This window comes from Pipra filicauda, unplaced genomic scaffold, assembly GCF_003945595.2.
Source record: "Pipra filicauda isolate LSUMZ 115617 unplaced genomic scaffold, ASM394559v2 scaffold47_size6085603_pilon, whole genome shotgun sequence".
Taxonomy (NCBI): domain Eukaryota; kingdom Metazoa; phylum Chordata; class Aves; order Passeriformes; family Pipridae; genus Pipra; species Pipra filicauda.
This window is the reverse complement of record NW_024104620.1, coordinates 1600873-1619885: the sequence shown is the minus strand read 5'-3', so window position 1 is coordinate 1619885 and position 19013 is coordinate 1600873. Positions and strand designations below refer to the sequence as shown.

The 19013-nt window shown below is 40.0% G+C and overlaps 1 protein-coding gene across 1 annotated transcript in view; it reads right to left on the bottom strand.

The window, feature by feature from the left end:
- Nucleotides 1-15701: 15701 nt before the first annotated feature.
- SPOPL (speckle type BTB/POZ protein like) overlaps nucleotides 15702-19013 on the bottom strand; it is a 34553-nt gene continuing 31241 nt past the window's right edge. The window contains exon 11 of the mRNA XM_039386327.1: nucleotides 15702-17060. Within this exon, the coding sequence (XP_039242261.1) occupies nucleotides 17036-17060 (25 nt within the window). The 3' untranslated portion in view covers nucleotides 15702-17035. The remainder of the gene's footprint in view (nucleotides 17061-19013) is intronic.

Genomic DNA, 19013 nt, shown 5'->3' with positions numbered 1-19013 from the left:
GACAAGTGACTATGGCAGCTTGGAAGGACTCACTCATGAGATTAATTCTGATTTCCTTGGTAGAGACTCACACAGAAAAATTACTCTGTTAAAAATATACGACTAACTGGCTGATTTGTTTTCCTCTTTAGGTGACAAATTTAAATGTGTGGTTTAGTTTGATCAATAATCTAAATGTTTTCCTTCATCTTATTTCATACAGAGTCTCTCCTGGTCTATAATGATGTTTTTTAGTTGGCCTATTCCTGTCAATTCCTACAAGTTGGTCTACTTTGTATTCTGTATAGCGTGTCCTCGCTCCAGCTGTACATGAGCTTGGATTTATTGCTACGAGTTCAGTGGTTGGTGCTTTTGTAACTTAGCTGTAAGCCATGATTTTATTGCCATGTATTTTTACTCAGCACTGTAGGCAATTAAAAGAAAACCCTACATGCTATTTATTGTAGAGTATGTGGAAACCATGTATGTATATACACTTAAATATGTGTACATATACAGCACATATGTGTACATGTATTTGTATGTAAATAAAGAGAGTTTACTAAATCTGGCACTTGCTTCTGGCCTATTTTATTTTTTTTTTTTTAAATGTTGCATATATAAAGACACAAAGGTACAGCAACACGTCACTGAACATTTTTCCCCAGTTGGAATTTGTTTTTCTAGGAGATATTTAAATATGTGCTATGGTGAACTGTGTGCAGGCCTGGGCAGAGTTCAGCACTATTCAGGTGATATTTGAGAAATGAAGTGCATGTTTTGACGAAGACAATCATGAACTGTTTAATAATTGTGCAAGTGAAGGGGTTAGTTTAAATTAGACAACGTTCCCAAGCAGGAACATGCTGGGAGACACAGCAGGCCACTGCTGATTCAGCCCTTGCTCAGTTTCACATGGAAACAGGAGCTGGATTCTCCTCCTCCACAGACATCCTCTGGCTGCAGCACAGACACCTCCCAGGCTGAGGTTTCCAGGCCTCAGGAAAACAAAGGATGGGAGAAACTCGCACTGCTCTCCTGCCTTGGCTCAAGGAGTCAGCCTGGCAGCCAGAGCAGGAGCAGAGGGAGGGAGCCTTGGTACCAAACTCCATCACACCTGAGAACTCACCACCACACTTTTTCCAATCGCAATACTGTACAAACCAACTTCAAAGCAGTAGTTTTCTTTGAGATCAGTTTTGAGAAAGTCACTGCAAATAAAAGCACTTAAAACCTTATTGCAGTCAAAATCTGATTAAGAAGAAATTATTCACACCAAGCAAAGTAAGCAAAACACAGTCCAATGATGACAGACTTGATTGGGTCAAATTTCACACTTCCCATATAAACAGAACTAACTTTGATTTCATTTCACACAGAACAGGCCAAATTTTTAAAAAGATTTTTCTGTATAACAGGTGATTATTTCAGACAAGTTTCAAATCTCAGTGACTGTTCCTCTTATGGCTCTTATTCAAAGGATTTTAAATCAAAAACTTCAAAGATTAAATACCTTTTTTGGGAAGAGTTTCAAGTGGGCAATGACAACTTATGACAGCAGCAACTTAATCTAGAAGCCTTTAATATACATCCCATATTCAATACAAATCTCAACAGGATAGTTTTGCACACATTTATATCAATGCAAATATCATAGAATCATAAGAATATCTGAGGTGGAAGAGACTCACAGAGATCATCAAGTCCAACTCCTGACCCCGCACAAGACAATTCCAAAAATCCCACCATGTGCACAAGAATATTGTCCAAGTGCTCCTTGAAGTCTGGCAGGCTTGGTGCTGTGACCACTTCCCTGGGGAGCCCATATTAAATCCATTAAATAAGTATTTAAACTTCTTGGTAAATACATATCCTACTCTTCTCACCATCCATGGATATTCATAAAAAAATCCCAATAAAAAGCTCATTCATGACACGCAGACAAGCATCAACTTTTTTATTTTGGCCAGCATTCTGTACAGAGCTGCAGGGACTGTGCACATCCATATTTTTTAAATCATTTCACCTTGAACAGGAAGTAACTTAGTTTGGTTTTCCTTTTCCCCTGAAGGATTTTGTCCTTTGTGCCTTTAAATCTTCCTGCAGCTCTCACCACTGGTCAGATCCTGCCACGAATTCGTCAGCCTTGGTCACTGGATCCCCAGCACTGCGGGCTCTCTGCCCACATGGCACTCCCTGAGCCCTTACACGGGGTGCCCATGCTGTACCACAGAACCCAGCAAGGCAGCAAACAGCAGAGCTGAGTGTTGTGTGCTCTGAGCTCCCTGGGGCTGGCACTTTTTAGGGAGAATTTACTGGGCAGTGCTGAACGAGCAAATCCCTGAATTATCCTGATGCAACTGGATAAACTCTCACAGCAACTAGAAAAGGTGTTCCATGCAAATCAGCATCCAGTGCTGCTTTTCTTTTTAAATTGTAATTCAAGGACATTAGAATTTGCTATTTGTTTTATGCTCTGTTGACCAGCATAATCTGGATAATGTTTTATTTATAGTATAATAATGATTTGTCATTAGCACTGTCTCTATTCAAATATGCACAGTGGAAAAGACAATAACAAGCTGCAATACACTAAGTAGCTCAATGAAACACACATCAATCAAGTAGATTTTTAGTTGTAGGGTGTCTCATTTGAAAAACTAGACTTTGCCATTCCCATCCCTCCCTCATGAACACCTCTTGCAAGCACCCGTCAGAAGCAGCATCCTTCTCTCAGAACTAGCAAATAAATTGGGTTTACAGAGAAGGAGTTGAATTGTCATGAAACATCCCACTTCGTGTCAAACCACACTTCCCTTGGTGGGTTGTTGAGCTCAGGGCTGCAAAACCTGTTCAGATCTGCAGTCAGGAGTGACGGGAACTGAAGGCCTCCAGCTGTTGGTACTCTCAAGCAAGAACCCCAGCCATCCAGACTGAATTTTGAAGGGGGGAAAAAAACAAACAAAAAAAACCACAAAAATTGCTTTTTCTAAAGATGTAATTCGGTCTCCAATTCAGCACAAATCCAGCACCAGCTGCAGCCCAATTAAAAAGCCATCACGGTCATAGGAAAACAGTTTACTCCAGGAAGAAAAAATTCTACCTGCATAAACAGTGGTAGGACTTTTGAGTCCATCATCAGCAAATTTGCTGATGACACCAAACTGGGAGGGAGTGTCGACCTGCTGGAAGGCAGGAGGGCTCTGCAGAGGGATCTGGATAGACTTGAGAGATGGGCTGATTCCAATGGGATGAAGTTCAATAAAGCCAAGTGCCGGGTCCTGCACTTTGGCCACAACAACCCCCTGCAGCGCTACAGGCTGGGCACAGAGGGGCTGGAAAGCAGCCAGGCAGAAAGGGACCTGGGGGTACTAATTGACAGGAAGCTCAACATGAGCCAACAGTGTGCCCAGGTGGCCAAGAAGGCCAATGGGATCTTGTCCTGTACCAAAAATAGCGTGGCCAGCAGGACCAGGGAAGTGATCCTTCCCCTGTACTCTGCGTTGGTGAGGCCACACCTTGAGTATTGTGTTCAGTTCTGGGCCCCTCAGTTCAGAAAGGATATTGAGGTGCTGGAGCAGGTCCAGAGAAGAGCAACAAGGCTGGGGAAGGGACTGGAGCATAAGTCCTATGGGGAGAGGCTGAGGGAGCTGGGGTTGTTTAGCCTGGAGAAGAGGAGGCTCAGAGGTGACCTCATCACCGTCTAGAACTACCTGAAGGGAAGTTCTAGCCAGGTGGGGGTTGGTCTCTTCTCTCAGGCACTCAGCAATAGGACAAGGGGGCACGGGCTTAAGCGCCGCCAGGGGAAATTTAAGTTGGATATCAGGAGAAAATTCTTTACAGAGAGAGTAATCAGGCATTGGAATGGGCTGCCCAGAGAGGTGGTGGATTCACCATCCCTGGAGATTTTTAAATGCAGATTGGACGTGGCCCTGAGTGCCATGATCTAGTAAATGGACTGGATTTGGACCAAGGGTTGGACTCGATGATCTCGGAGGTCTTTTCCAACCCAATCGATTCTATGATTCTATGACTCTAAAACAGAGTCCAAAGGAAACATCAGCATCTTCCTATTCAACAGTAATGGAACAGCCAACCACGTCAAACAGTCTCTTACACTGCTCTCTGGTTTTGTCCTCAAGTCAAAACAGAGGAAAAAGAATTCCACTGCTTCAGGGACATTTTAATGTATTTTCCTCATTTTATGGAAAATCCACACCCATGATTCCTCACCCAGACACAGGAAGCTGACTAATTCTGAGAGTTCAGAGGTGACAAGCATTCCTCTGTACGAGTCAAAAGGCTCAGCCACCTTTCCTAGCTGGATACCAGGAAAGGAGCGATGTGGGAAGCACACAGGGAGACTGTGGTCTCTTTTAGCTTTTCAGCAGGCAGGACTCACGGTTCTCACCCAGAACTGGGCCATTGGAGCAGGGCACAAGGCACACAGGACACAGCCTGAGGGCAGCAGTGGAGCACAACCACGATGGAGGAGCAACTGTGCAACAGCTGCCCCTGGAACACCTTCCCAGACATCCCACTGCTCACCTTGCCTCTCTCACGTTAACTGTCCTTGGAAAACAAGACAGCTTTATAACCAGCCTGATCCCAGATCAGCACCTCACATTCAGTCATCATGCTGCTCATCTGCCCTTGGCAGCTCTGCACTGCAGCCCCCTCGGATGCAAATCCCATTTCTTTATTCTACTGCCTCATTCTCAGACAGTATGTGGTTCTTTCATCACTAGCAGTCAATTAAGCTTTGGCTACCTTATCTTAACAGCTCCATATAAGCTGGTGATCTTCCTGAAAGATGATACATGATAATTGGTTCCAAACTGGCAAGAAAGAGAAGTATGAGACTTGTAGGTTATTTGAATTAGCCCTGAAGTTAAAAATGGCCAAAAAAACCCCCTCCACCTAAAGCTATCAGGGTGTTTGCTTTGAACTTCTAGTATTTTATCAGGTTTGTATCATCTGTTAGAGTTGCTGTTACTTCCCAGGACACAAGACTTGGGACCTTTTGTTCTGGAGATCCTACAGACAGCAGCAATGCTGCCAGCTCCCAAAAGCAGGCAAAGAGCTCTGCTGTGCTCACTAAGCACCCAGCCACCTCGAGGAGAGAGGGAAGGGCAGAGCCCAGCACAGGGCACAGTTCAGGTGCCCACACTCCGTGGGTGTCCCTGGCACATGTCAACAGTTTTTCAGAGCCCACAGCTCAGACAGTCCCAGGCAAGCTCAAACAAACTCTCACTTCTGAACTGTAACATCACGGTATTTTTTTTGCATTGCTGTGATCCCTGCTTTCATCCCTGTGATACTCCCTTGGGAGGGTGGTGAGGCCCTGGCACAGGTTGCCCAGAGAAGCTGTGGCTGCCCCATCCCTGGAAGTGTTCAAGGTCAGGTTGGATAGGGCTTGGAACAACCTGTTTCAGTGGAAGGTGTCTCTGCCCATGGCAGGGGTTGGAACAAGATATCTTTAGGATCCCTTCTGGCCAAACCATCCTACAATTCTATGACTGAAGTAATAAACAATGCCATAAGAAAATCATCCCAATCATGATGTTTTTAGATGGGTGAACAGCAATTACACCACCTTCCATCCCCATTCCAAAAGGCCCTGATGAAATGCAGCTCACCCTGAGCTCATCTAGAGCATGACAAAGGTATCTCTTAAAAAAAAAAAATCAGTTCAGGTTTCCAAAACATGCCAAGCTGATTTAACTTGAAAATGAGCACGTGTGTTCTGGCTTAGCAGGAGAACTGCTCTGAGAGGAGACATCAGTCTATTCTAAACCAGCAGTACTTAATCCTTAAAAGAAGAGGTGGTGGTCGAAAAGTGCATCCGAAGCAGGTGATGCTGAGCAGACGTGCACTGCTGTCCTGGGAGTACAGAATATTTAACACAGATTTCTGAGCAGGTAAACCGAAGGATTAAAAAATATTTCAAGTTGCCTTATTGCAGATGATAAGCAAGCCTATTTATTAGATAGCACTTAGAGCTACTTAATTCCAATCCACTTCTCATGTCAGATATATTTAACTGCGATGTTTCTGACTTCAATCACTGAAGATTTGGATTAGCCAAAGTACTCTGGGAAAACAAGATGCCTGCTCACACCAGCTTCTTGGAGGCGATGCCAGACAGGGAGATTGCTCTGTCCCAGAGGAAAAACCTCTCTTTTCCTCCTTTTTCTGCTGGTTTTAAAGCAATTATATGATAAATACCAGGCCCGCAGTGTTTGGTCACAGCCAAGCACAACCTGACTGCTCAAAAGCAAAAACAGCACCACAGATGAATGGTGTGCAAGGCAGCCCAGACCCACGAGGTCAGCCAAGCTCATCAGTGGGTCCAGACATTAAGGGATACTTATATTTGGCTAAAAGTGGAGAGGGAAATCTATTTTGATTCACTATCCCAGTTATCTTTTAAAATAAGCACAGCCCCTTATTTAAAATACGAGTACTGAATTGTGTTGCCAGAAGCAGATTAATTGCAGCTTCCAGGAAAAAACTCTGAGCTTATTTCACACGGACTTTATTCCCACTTGAATTAAGTTCCTTATGTTACACCAGCTCATTTGAATTTTTTGAATTGGTTTTGCATAGTATCATTTACTGATGTACTATCTTTAATTACATAACACACATACACTCTCCAACTGCATTATTAATGAAAGTGTTTTTAATTAAATGGCTCTCAGCATAATATTCAGTCATTAATTTCACATGCTCAGGGTGTGGAGAGATTCTATTCTGATGGTCTGGGGAAACTCTGTACTTTAGATGAGGGATACTTGCGAAGTGATAGTTTTAGAGAGAAGTTGAAATCATTATGAGCACTGAATTACCCTCCCAGCAGCTGGTGCCGCAGTTCTGCTCTACTGGGTATTATCTGTTCTTCAGCTCAAGTGCTCCTTTTGCTCTGACACGCTTCACCACTGGTAATCTGAAAATGCCTCTCACTGGATTCACATATATTCCAGGGTGGATAATAGCAGAGTTATCTTTTAGGAACAATTTACACTTAGACAATGGCACTAAGGCTGCACCCTCTACAATAAAAAGTTCTGCACCCTCCTCCCCAATTATGGTCACACACCTGCCTCCACTCTTAACCTTTCAGTGCTGTTAGAAGTGACAAAGAGCATTCAACGCTCTTGGGACTGGGAGGATTTTTTGCCCATGCACCACATGGAGGCACAGCACACACTGGAACATTATACAGCCACTGTTAGGAGCATGCTTAATGCTCACCTGCTGCAAAGGTTGCCAATTAAGGGCAAGAAGCAAAAGAAAAGTACCAAAAATTTTTTTTTTCCCTCCAAACTAGCACGAAGTTACCACTGCCTCATACAGAGGTGGCAGGCAGGCCTCTTCTCCAGTCCAGCTTGGGAAGGAAGGCCCATCCAAGCAGTCCTGTACAAGCTTTTCCCTTCCATAAAGTCTGCAGAAAGAATTAATTTTCACCTCAGTTTATGCTTTTTATTTACTGATGAAAAAGACATTCCTATTTAAAAAAAAAAACGTTCTAGGACAGCATTTTCCAGGAATACTTTGGAAGTCTTGGAATTAATTCTTTTGTTTTTCTAGCAGAGTCTAAAAGGGCCTTGAGAGGAACAAGACTGCACAGAATAGTACCTGTTTGACTTCTGAATTTTGTGGTAAGTTTGTCCATCCTCCCCAAAGGCAACTGCATATAAAACTGTATTTGTATTTGTTCCTGGGACTTGTCATCTAATTAGTCTCCAGTCTAAATAGTCCTGGACTTTTGTTTTTGAGTAACAAAGTCCTTGCCAAAAAAAGTCCTCTAACTTCTCCGGCTTAAAAGCCTTTTTCTCAGTGCTAATGCATGTGAGGAAGGGAGCAGCTCTTGCCCATCCCATTCTCCTGAAAGCAAAACGTCCTGGATTACATCTCCCTTACCAGACCCCTCTGCTTCAGCTCAATCTCCCACTGTCAGGCTCACCCCTTGGACTCCTCTCTCTGTTATGCTGCCCTACAGCTCTGTCCTATCTGAGCTCAAGGCTGGCCCTTCCAGCTCCTTCAAAAGAAAAAGGGGTGAACACAAAAAACTTTATTTATATTAAATAAAGACCTACTCCATCAAAAAGATACTATACATGGACCTCCAGTTCATTTACAGTGAATTTCTGAGAAGAGAAATAACTAATATTTTTATATGACAAGACTAATAATAATACATGCCCACGTTCCCAGCACTTCATGTCTACATAGAACATTGCACCATAATGAAGATAATTGAGAGTATGACTTCCATCAATATTTAATTAGCATTTGGTGCTAACTCATTATTTCAGTACGATTAATTTGACATCTTGCTGTACAGCCTGCACAGATTTCCTTCTAGAGGACTGTTTTATTGGTGGGACATAAGTAACATAAGACATGTGCACCTTCCCCGGGGCTTCTAGGAGACTATGAAATATGGAGAATATGACTGACATTTTAATCTACTGCAAAAGGATACAAAAGGATATTACAGCTCAAAATATGCAAGTGTATTTGCCTGATGTATTTTTGTAATAAGGGAAGTATTCTACCAAACTAACATTTTCAGAAAACAAACTGTACCATCATCACAACGGCCTTTGCCTTTTCCTCCCTGAATCGTCTAGTTTGTGTACCCAGGAACAATTCAGTAATCCAAAATTTCCCACATATTAAATGAAGGGCTCCATTGGATCCTGAGTGTGCTGCAAGTGGGGATTTTCTGAGCCACCTTGAGTCAACACGGAGTAGTTTCCAGAAGCAGAAAGCAGTTAACACCAAATCCAGCATTTTCCAAAGACAAAGGACTACCTTCATAGTAAATACACAACAGTACTTTAAAAACTGTGGTGACACATTCAGAATTGTCATTTATTGGAATTTTCACCAGTTTTAGGCACCCCAAAAGTTGGCCCCATCCCAAAATTTGAGATTGCTCAAATCATTACTTTCCTACACTTGAGGCATTTGAATGAACTGTTCAACAACGCTTTAGTGAGAGTTACACATTATGTACAGGTATTAACAGCTGTAAGTGGGAAGTTTTAGGAGCTGCTTTAAGAGCTGCTTTCCTTCTCTTGGCACATACTCACATTTTTTATTAAACAAAGTCTTCTCAGTCTGATTGAATTTTGGAATTTTCTTCACCTCTCGATTTTCAAACATGTACTACTTGAAATTTTTAAGGAAAGATGGTTCTTTAAAAATTATTTTCAAGTGAAGGTGAATCTAATGAACAGATTCTACAACTTCGTTAATTTTGGAAACTAAAAGGACAATAATATTCATGCCTAGCATGGTAATTAGCAATATATTTAGGAAGAAATTCTTTACTGTGAGGTTGGTGAATTCCTGGCACAGGTTGCTGAGAGAAGTTGTGGCTGCCCCATCCCTGGAAGTGTTCAAGGTCAGGTTGGACAGGGCTTGGAGTAATCTGGTCTAGTGGAAGGTGTTCCTGTCCATGGCCAGGGGGGTGCAATGAGATGACCTTTGAAGTGCCTTCCAACCCAAGCCAGCCTATGATATTTAAAGAACAAGTAATTGCTCTTTAATATTGGAAAGTGTTTCTCAGCTGGCTTGGCAAATACCATTTTTGAAATGCAGGCTCTTCCATGTGTTCTTGTTCAAATCCCTTTACTGGGACGCAGAAGGACAAACATCATGTCAACACACAGTTCTGGGCAAGGACCAAAGAAAGATCATGTTTTCTCTGAATTCTTCTTGCATAACTTCCCAAGTTAGTAGTACTGAACACCTACTGGCACTCCTGAGCAGCACTCACTGCTACTTCCAGCACTTCCAAGCTGCCAGCCTGCCATGAAAGGGGCATACTTTTCAAACTCAGCTCAAAGCACAAGCACTCACTATTTCTGCTCTGTTTTGAATATTTGACAAAGACAAAAAAGGAAAAAAAAAAAATCACAACTATCAAACTGCAATTGGTCGCTCCACTGCTCATTCCTCCTGCCCTGCTGGAGAGCACTGCTGTAGGCAACACAACTGCCCTCCTTCATTTCACCCCCAACTTCACTATTTAAGCCAAACTTGCTGAAGCAACAGCTTTTGACCACCCCATACGGGGATATCAGCTGTTTAGCAGGTGAGCAGTGGTGCCTCAGCTCCACCCAGCCAGCCACACCCTTTGCCTTCCTCCAAGGCAGTTCCTCTGGGGGAACTGGCATTTCCCTTACAGATGCTTAAACCCTGTGTATCTGCAGGCATAGAAGCCAGTTCTGACAAAGTTTAGCCTTATAAGAAGGAAGTAAAGATCACAAAACTACACCAGCAGCATTGATGGTTCTGTGATAAGAATCTCTACATACAGGTAAATAAAGTTTATTTTTATTAAAGATGCTGTCCTTGTGGCACTGAACTTTGCTGAGCCAGCCCTGGGCTTTGTGTTCATCTTTAAAGCACAAACCCCCCCATTTATGCCAGGAGAAGCTTCTTTCCATCTTTGTAATTCATGCTAAAACACTAACGAGGATTATTGTTAAGGATGGCCTCAGTGCAATACCACCTTCCTCTACATGTTTTTATATCCAGGGAATCAGGAACAAATGTTTAGTTTGCTCTCAGCAAACAAGTAACGAGGGAAGATTATGGACTTGCTGATAGCACTGACTCAAAGTAAATACAGCGACTGTTCATAGTATGACTACCACCAATAGTGTAGATGTGATTATTTATTTACACAAAATGTGCCCAAATTCTAGATGCTCTTGGACTTATACTACATGGGGATTTTTTAATAGTCAGCTGTTGAGGATACTCCAAAATCGTCCTTTAACATCCCTTTTCTTACCATTGAGTCACAAAATACCTACACTTTTTACTTCTATGTTTTTAACTGCCCAGAATATCACCTTATTGGAAAACTGCAGCCCCCTAAGTGTGCACCTTTGTTACCATCTCAGCACCTCTTGGACACCCATACTATTTTTTGGGAGGATAATTCTTCCAGAAAGCCAGTTTCTATATTCTGCTTAAGTACTCTGATTAAAATTTGTACAGAATATTCAGAGGTGGATATAACCAGGGCATGCTGCCCAAGCAAACACCGCATATTTAACTAAATGAGTGGCAAGAAAACTAGAATGAAGTATTTATTGATTAAAAAAGTAGTTGAAACTGCAAGCACTCCATGTCTTTGATAAAGTGTGTCTAAAGAAGCCTTTGTAGAGCTACCTGAAGAAATGTTATTTCAGACATACAGAGCCTGCCACTCTTGCAGAACTTCCAACTATGAGTTATCCTAACAAGCATCTGAAATACATGTCCTGTGGGCAGGAGAGCTGCAGAGTCACAGCTGCCCCAGAACAGCCCCAAAGGCATTTTTCTGCATTAGTAGCTTTACAGCATCTCCCTCACACAAAATCTGTTTCAGCTAATTGTCCTGTCAAATATGAAGTTCCATTTCTTCAAGTTGAATCTTTATGTCCTGCCAATGAAACAAAGTTTTACCCTACTGTGCCCTTTTTCTGCTACTGAAAAAATACTTTCGTTTGATCTCAGTTCTTTCCTCTGGAGGAGCATTTGTATCAGAAGGCAAAAGACTAATTAAGCAGAAGCCAAAATTGCTGGGGTTTTTTTGTTTGGTTGGTTTTTTTCTAAGAGCCAAACATTAGATACCTGCAAAGCAGCATGGAAAGCTTGAGTTCCTATGCAGACAAAAAAACAATGGCTTTCAAAACTTCATGCTGCTCTACTGATTTCAAACACAAAATTCAGATCATGGATAAATCCATACATGTGTGCATGTCAGGAGTAGAACAAAACTGAATGACAACATAAAGGAGGCATACAGAAACTCTAAAAATAAAATAAAATAAACAAACCAAAACCAACTGCTCAAGAACAGATGCCCTCTACTGCAGATGTAGATGTTTTCAGATGCAGACTAAAGGATGAGTTAAGCTCCTGACAATAACTTTGCACCCCTACATTCCCTACCTATCCATCTTTACAGGGAAGATTGGAGACCTCGGTTATGCCCAAATTATTTATGTGGAAAGAGTATATTAAAGTCCCTAATGCATCCATCATATTCTCCCTGTTCAATTGGAAGTACAAAACCGAAAATCTGGAAAACCCCAACACCCCAAAGAAATAACAGACAAACGTGCCTCACCCACATACACAAATCTGTATTTTTTAGTAACACTGGAGATTGAATATGCAAATTAAAAGAATGTATTAATTATCATTAATCATTCTTTCACAAAGACTAGAACTAATTGGAGAAATAATTTGAGAAAATTGAAGTACATGACAGAAAGCATTGAGATTCATTAAGTTTCAATTCTCTGGTCTGTCAGCTTGTCAAAAGTAGATGCATGCTATTCTAGCATTACTGGTAAAATACTGCACATTTTCCTAATTTAGTACACAATTTAACCCCTTTTACAGTTTGTTCTGAGATTAACTACATCTGTCACCATACATTTTTGTTAAAAGGCACTTCCTTTCCTTTCACAAGGAAATTCACATCTCCATTTCTTTAAATCAGGACAATTGAACTTGATGACATTTAATTGCTAGGTATTTTGTATTTATTTATATTATTTGAGTGGTGCCAACACACATTCCAAAAAGCCACCACAGCAGATAAACAACAAGGCATTTCAAGAATCCAAAAAGACACCCACACTTCTCCATACCTGTGTCTCCAATTCACCTTGACCAAAAAAGCCAATAAATACACAAAAAAAAAAATATTTCATGTTCCTCTCTTGATTGCCCTGCAATAACCCTCCCCAGGGAAGTTGTGTTGGTACAGACTCTTTTGATCCAGTGTAGTAAATCCCAGTCCTGCTGTAAGGGAGAAATGAAGACTTGGTAGCGTAAGAACTCCCTCATGTGTGTGTCTGACAGGAACAGCCCATCTGCGAGATGTGACAGGGAGAAGATGCACAATCTAACAGACTTTTTTTTCTCCATTCAAAAACATATGGTGTGGGCTTCACAGAGAACACACCACCACAGCTCTTCATCTGGGGATGGCACAACTACCCGAGCAAGATTTAGTCTTTGCTGACCACAGAAGGTAAACATTTCAGTTGAACACTTCAGTAGCGAGGAGGTGGTTTGTTTTAAAATTTCAAGACTCGATAAACACAGCTGGGTTAGAAAATTGTGTACATAATACATGAAATTAATTTCAAAGCTTACAGAAAGTCACCAACTTGAAAATGGAATATTTAAAATAGTTTACGTGGCAATTCCTGTTAAAATAGGTCAGCCTGCAGTTAAAGCTTCTATGCTTTAAGATGTCACACTATTAGAATCTTTTTTGCATTTGCTTCAAAATTTACCTTTTGTAACTGAAATGGCTCAGTCAACTATGCAGTGAGAAACGTGGGAAGTCAAAAACTGTAACTGCTTAAAATGCAGCACCAGCCGCTTCCATCCTGATCAGCAGCTCGGAGTCTGACATGGTGCAATTTATTTTCTACATGACTATCACTGCCAACGCATGAAACATGCATAAGTTTGGCAAAGTAGAGATTTCCACTCATTATATACAAACCCTTGATTGAAATACAGTACCTGCACAAAAATATTGTTATGCTCCAAACCCTGCTAAAGAATGCAAGACAAAAATGTCGGTGTCAGGCAACGTTTTCAAAGAAGTCCAATCTGCTCCCTGCTTGACAGGATGATAATCACCACTAGCTCTAAGGCTCCTTCAAAATACTTTAACTGAGGACTCAAAACACTCTTGGGTTGTTTCTCTATAAGAAGGCCAAGGCCAAGCAAAGTCTGCAAAGTTATTTTTCCCTCCTGAGTCTTGAGTCACAAGCTCATTTCTGTTATTTATACTTGACTCATGAGAAACCCAATTTTGCACTTGAGCATCAACTTCACATACTGTTTAAAATATAACTTATTTGACACCCTCTGGAATGCCATTCCAAAGCACTCAGGAATTCTCACAGCTGAGAATATCTCACAGTTGATATTTTTTGCAGTGTTTGTAATGGAAAAAGCAAGTTCTTTGCATCATACATCAGAAATGCTTCATTCCACTCCTGTACTTGTATTTTTTCCAGCTTTCTCTGAGAGTACAAAGAAGGAATCTTCAAAATTGACAATAAAACCCATGTTCCTCTAGTGGAAAATTACCAAGAAGTTTGTAGAAAGACAAACTGTTCAAAACTACTCTAATTTTCAATGGCAATTAACAGCAATTCCTGTTACCACACTATCACAACATTAAGTGCAAAGTTATTTGTGTATAATGGAAGCAGTTTGTTAATCTAATTTACTTAATAAACATGGCAAGTTAAAGTTGTAATGGAACAGGTAATACTCTGACTTAAATAGTAACAGAAGTTATCTTAAAACATAGAAAACCATTAATGCTGTGAGATTTGGAGAAGTGGCACAAAGACACTTTAATCAACATTTCTCACCTGTGACTGTTCAGGCTGCATTCTGAAATAACTTCTCTTCTCATGGCAGTAACAGAGACTGGTTAAGCTGGCACTACTCTGTAGGACATCAAACTGTGCCTTCAGTGTATGGCAGGATGGGCAATTCTGTATGGCAGGAGATGGTTTTTAATCTAACAGCATATATTACCAACTTGTTATTTGAGTTTTCCCTTTTTAACGAAAGAGAAGGACATACACTGGACTGGACTGACACTGTAAAACACTCACAACAGAAGCATTCATCTCAAAGGAGAAAAGCTTTCTTTAAGTGCCTAGTTTCCTCACAAAACACTATTAGAATTCATTTTACAAAGAAAACAGGTGCTTTTTTTTAATCAATGCTCCTTGAATCCATTTTGCTGAATAACAAAGAAAACTTCTGTACGATGACAAGATAAACACCTTGGAAGAAAAATTACTTCAGAAAGACTAAGGATAAAAATACAGCCTTCTAAAAAAAGAAATAATGAAGTTTAATATTTTTTTACCTAAAAGATGAAGCTCATTTCAAAAAGTTGGACTTGCACAAATAATTCATATCACCACTCACAGTGGTAACAGTCCTGTTTCCCTTGCAGGTTTTACTGGAGTTGCCTGTGAAGGTGTGAGTTATGCCATTGTTAAACCTTGAGAATTTTACATGTACCTACACACAAACACTTTTAATGAAATAACTTACCTTGACATCCATTGTTTTCTGGAGTTCAGTGCATCCAAAGTCAAATACACAGAAGGCAACTCTCAATATCAACAGTCCTACATATGAGTGCAAAATATTTACAGTCATATTAAACCCCATGAACTCCTCATAGAGATTACTCTTACAAACCACTTCTTCTGTAACAAATGCAAACAGCATTCCTGTTGGATGTGGTCATTATAAGCCTATACTCTTTTGACAGGACAAAAGATGACAGTTTTTGATGGCAGGTGGAGAAAAAAATCTTCATTACCACAGCACCAACCCTTCTTCCCACCAAGCATCAGTCCTGACAGAGTCTGTGTAAAGGCAATCGCTTCTCAGGTAGGCAAGTTAAGCTGTTCAGAGCTCTAAGATATTTGAAAGCGTCAAAATGGAAAAATAACTAAGTTAGTGGAGATCAAAGTAAGGCTGCAAGATGATCCTCCCCAGAAGAGGTTTCCAAAAGCACAGCAGTATATTTTTCACTAGACTCAGAGTGCTGGTAAAATACCTTTCTCAAAGCAAAGGTAGCCACTGGGAACAGATACAGGGGGGGAAAAAAAAGGCAAACAAATACAAGCCAGACAGACACATTCTGTATAAGTAACAACTTTATTGTAACTTGATGTGCTGAAACGCAAAAATATTTTCAGCAACAAGGTACAAAAAGTATTTCACCATTAACATCAGCTGATAAAAAAAGGCTGGATGGTTTGATACAACTGTTTACATATCTGAATTCTCTTAATCATTTCCACCCCAAAACAGGTCTAAGTCATTTCACTGGTTTAATTTCTAAAATAGGACTCATTGATCTTAAGCCTTCAAAAACCAGGTTACAAATACAGTGAAGTTCCTTGCAAAACACTTGAAATAGTGAATTCCCTTTACAAACATAGTCCATTTACTGTAAGCAGAAGCCAAGTTATGAGACTAAGTGTCTTGCTAGCTAAGGAGCTAAGCTCTGCACTAAATACACTATTAACACGAGACAAAGAGGACAGGTAACATTCCACTTGTCAATTAAAAAAAGACCCAAAATCAATTAAGCTTAGGAATTTTAACCAGCTGTAAAATTCAACAAAATTTAACATTTCAGGTAGCAACACCTCACATTTTCAATTCACTGTCTTCCATGAAACACAGTTTCAAATACTGCACATCATTTTATACTCCCAAGGGAGAAAACTTGCTGTGAGGATTTAAAAGGAACATAATCTCCATACAGGTCTTCTACTGATCTTCTGTGCAAAGGTGAATTTTATACTAAATACTCAATGTTTAGAAAAACATCAGAACTAGAGTAACTCTGTGTCCATGATTATCACGTTTTGACATACACTTATCTTGTAACAGCAAATATTATCACAATTTCACAAAATGATACCATTACTCAACTTGTATCTGTAATACTTATTCCACTTGTTTGTGTAGTTTCTACCTCGGTGAAACTGAATTTAGGAAGAAGAATCGACATGCAACTTTTCCATCTCAATTGAGTATCAAACAGCATTCTCCTTCATCTTTAAAAATACCTTTCACAAAGACCTTGTATCCTGTTAAACCTTCCCTTCACTGCAACAGTTTCCTAAAAAGGCACAATGTGTTCATACTTCTGCATGCAGTAAATGGACTAGGAAATAAGGATTATTTATTGAAGCAACTTCCACCCAAAGCATCTCCTTAGGAGAGGCTCGAATGGAAAAAAAAAATATATATATATAATACATAATAGCATTTTAACAGCAAATTGAGTCCTTATTTTTAGAAAGTCATTCTTGACAAAAAAAACACCGCACAGTCATACACACACGCGCACGCACACACAGGACACATGCAGGGTTCTCCCCAGAAAAGTATGGAAGCGGTGGTTCACATCTATCTGAGAGGGTAGTGTTGGCAAGCCAAAACATGGCACCTTCATATGTCATAGTCCTAATCTGGATAGAAAACTAAGGAAGAAAAAAAAAAAAAAGAACAAAACACAAAACTCAGGTTTCAGCCTGAAAAAAATCTGTCCGTTGATTTAGATAGCTTTTTTTCGATCTGCTGCACTTTGAACTGACAACTGAGGCTTTGAAGGGCAAGTTCTTGAGGTGTGGGGAATGAAATGAAGCTACTGAATCCGAAGAAGAAGGTTGTAATTACCAGCTGTCCCATTTCAGTGAGAACACTGCATGTAGGTAATTAAAAGAGGTGAATAATTAGTGCATTCACTTAAGAATACAGCAATTGTTTTACTTTTTCTTAAGAGCTGACAAAACTTGAAAATATACATAATAAATAAAATCAAATCTAAACAGATCAATCATCATAGGGCTTTTTCCTGTTAGTGTAACATCTGGTTTACACTGCCTGACTGGAGAAGGGGACACTCTACGATGTAGATGATATCACAGCACAGTGTCTGACAGTTTTTGGTACCAAGTGTGCTATTAAGCTTCTTAAAATAAAAAAATTCACAGAAATCCTTAAGCTTTCCATCTGATTACTCTATGTTGTTACTTCAGAACAGGCTGACCTGGGCAATCATTACACCATTAACTATTCAAGTCACTTTGCACGTGAGAGCTGCGAGTTTTACAGTGATCAGCACGAGGATCTGTAGTCCCAACGCATTACACAGTGCAGCAAAAAAATCATGGTTTTGGAATAATTGCCTTTACTCTCTTATTGTGGAGAATGCCTACGAGACCTTATTTCAGATGAATACCTAAAAACTGGTAAAAGGATAAATCTCTACAAATATATAACTTGATGCCTTCTGTACTAATTAAGTTTCTGATTTTACACTTTATCCATTATAAAGATTTAGTCAGAAGTCAAGAAGAAAATGCATGTTTAGAGGTTTTAGTCTTCAAAATTGGACTGGATATTTTTTCCTATTTACCTTTGCTAGTGCCTTACAAGAAGCCAAAGTATAAAACTATATATTCTTTCCTCCAAAAATTTTGTTCAGAGCAATTCAGATGAATCTGAATGAAATGAGGATGGAGATAGATTTCAAGACAGTAAACAATTCAAAATTCTTCCTCTTTCCTCCCTGCATAACTTTTTTTAATAGGTCAACTCAAACCCTTATGCAAATACGTTTATAAATTACGTGAGATCTCCTCTCATTCCCCACTGCTAAACCCAAGTCTTCCCAAATAAAAAGAAATACAGCATATTATGACTATTACAGTAAACTCAATGCAATAACTCAGGGAACATTTAGAGTGTGCACTACTGCAGACTTTTCCTCCCAATTGTAAACAAAGCTATCAAACACTGAGGATGTTGATATTAAAGCTAAGGTTCATATAATAAAGAACTGGCCCGTGACAAGCAGTTTACAAATGTTTCATCCTTTTCACATTATGCAGAATTTCAATACCATCCACAATGCTAGTACAATAACTGAAATGCAAGACTGAGCAAGTCTCTGCTTGCAAATACCATCTGACATTTCAGGGAAATACTCCTCGATGTGTACACAGCCTCCTCAGGTGTTAATGGAAGCTGTGCACATAAGTCAAGATGGGAAAAATCCCTTCAAAGTTTTTACCATTCACATGCCTTTTTCAAATAAGCGAAAATATTCTGTTACTTAAATATGAAAGCTTGCAATAGCCACCTTCAATTGAGTCTTAAAAAGACATGCCTTTCTTTTCTAACAAAACTAAATCCCATGTGGCTGTGGGCATCTTAAAATGTATCTAAAAAGTTAAGCCACAATTACCTGTACCTCATTAATTCATCAAAAGCAAAATATATATGTACCACACAACATATAAAAGTTACACATTAAAAGTGCATATTCAGAATCCATTTGGCCCATTTCCTCAATTTACATTTGGTCATTCTATGCATCCTTTACTTTTCTATGTTAACCATACACGTGGGATATAATTTTTCCATATACA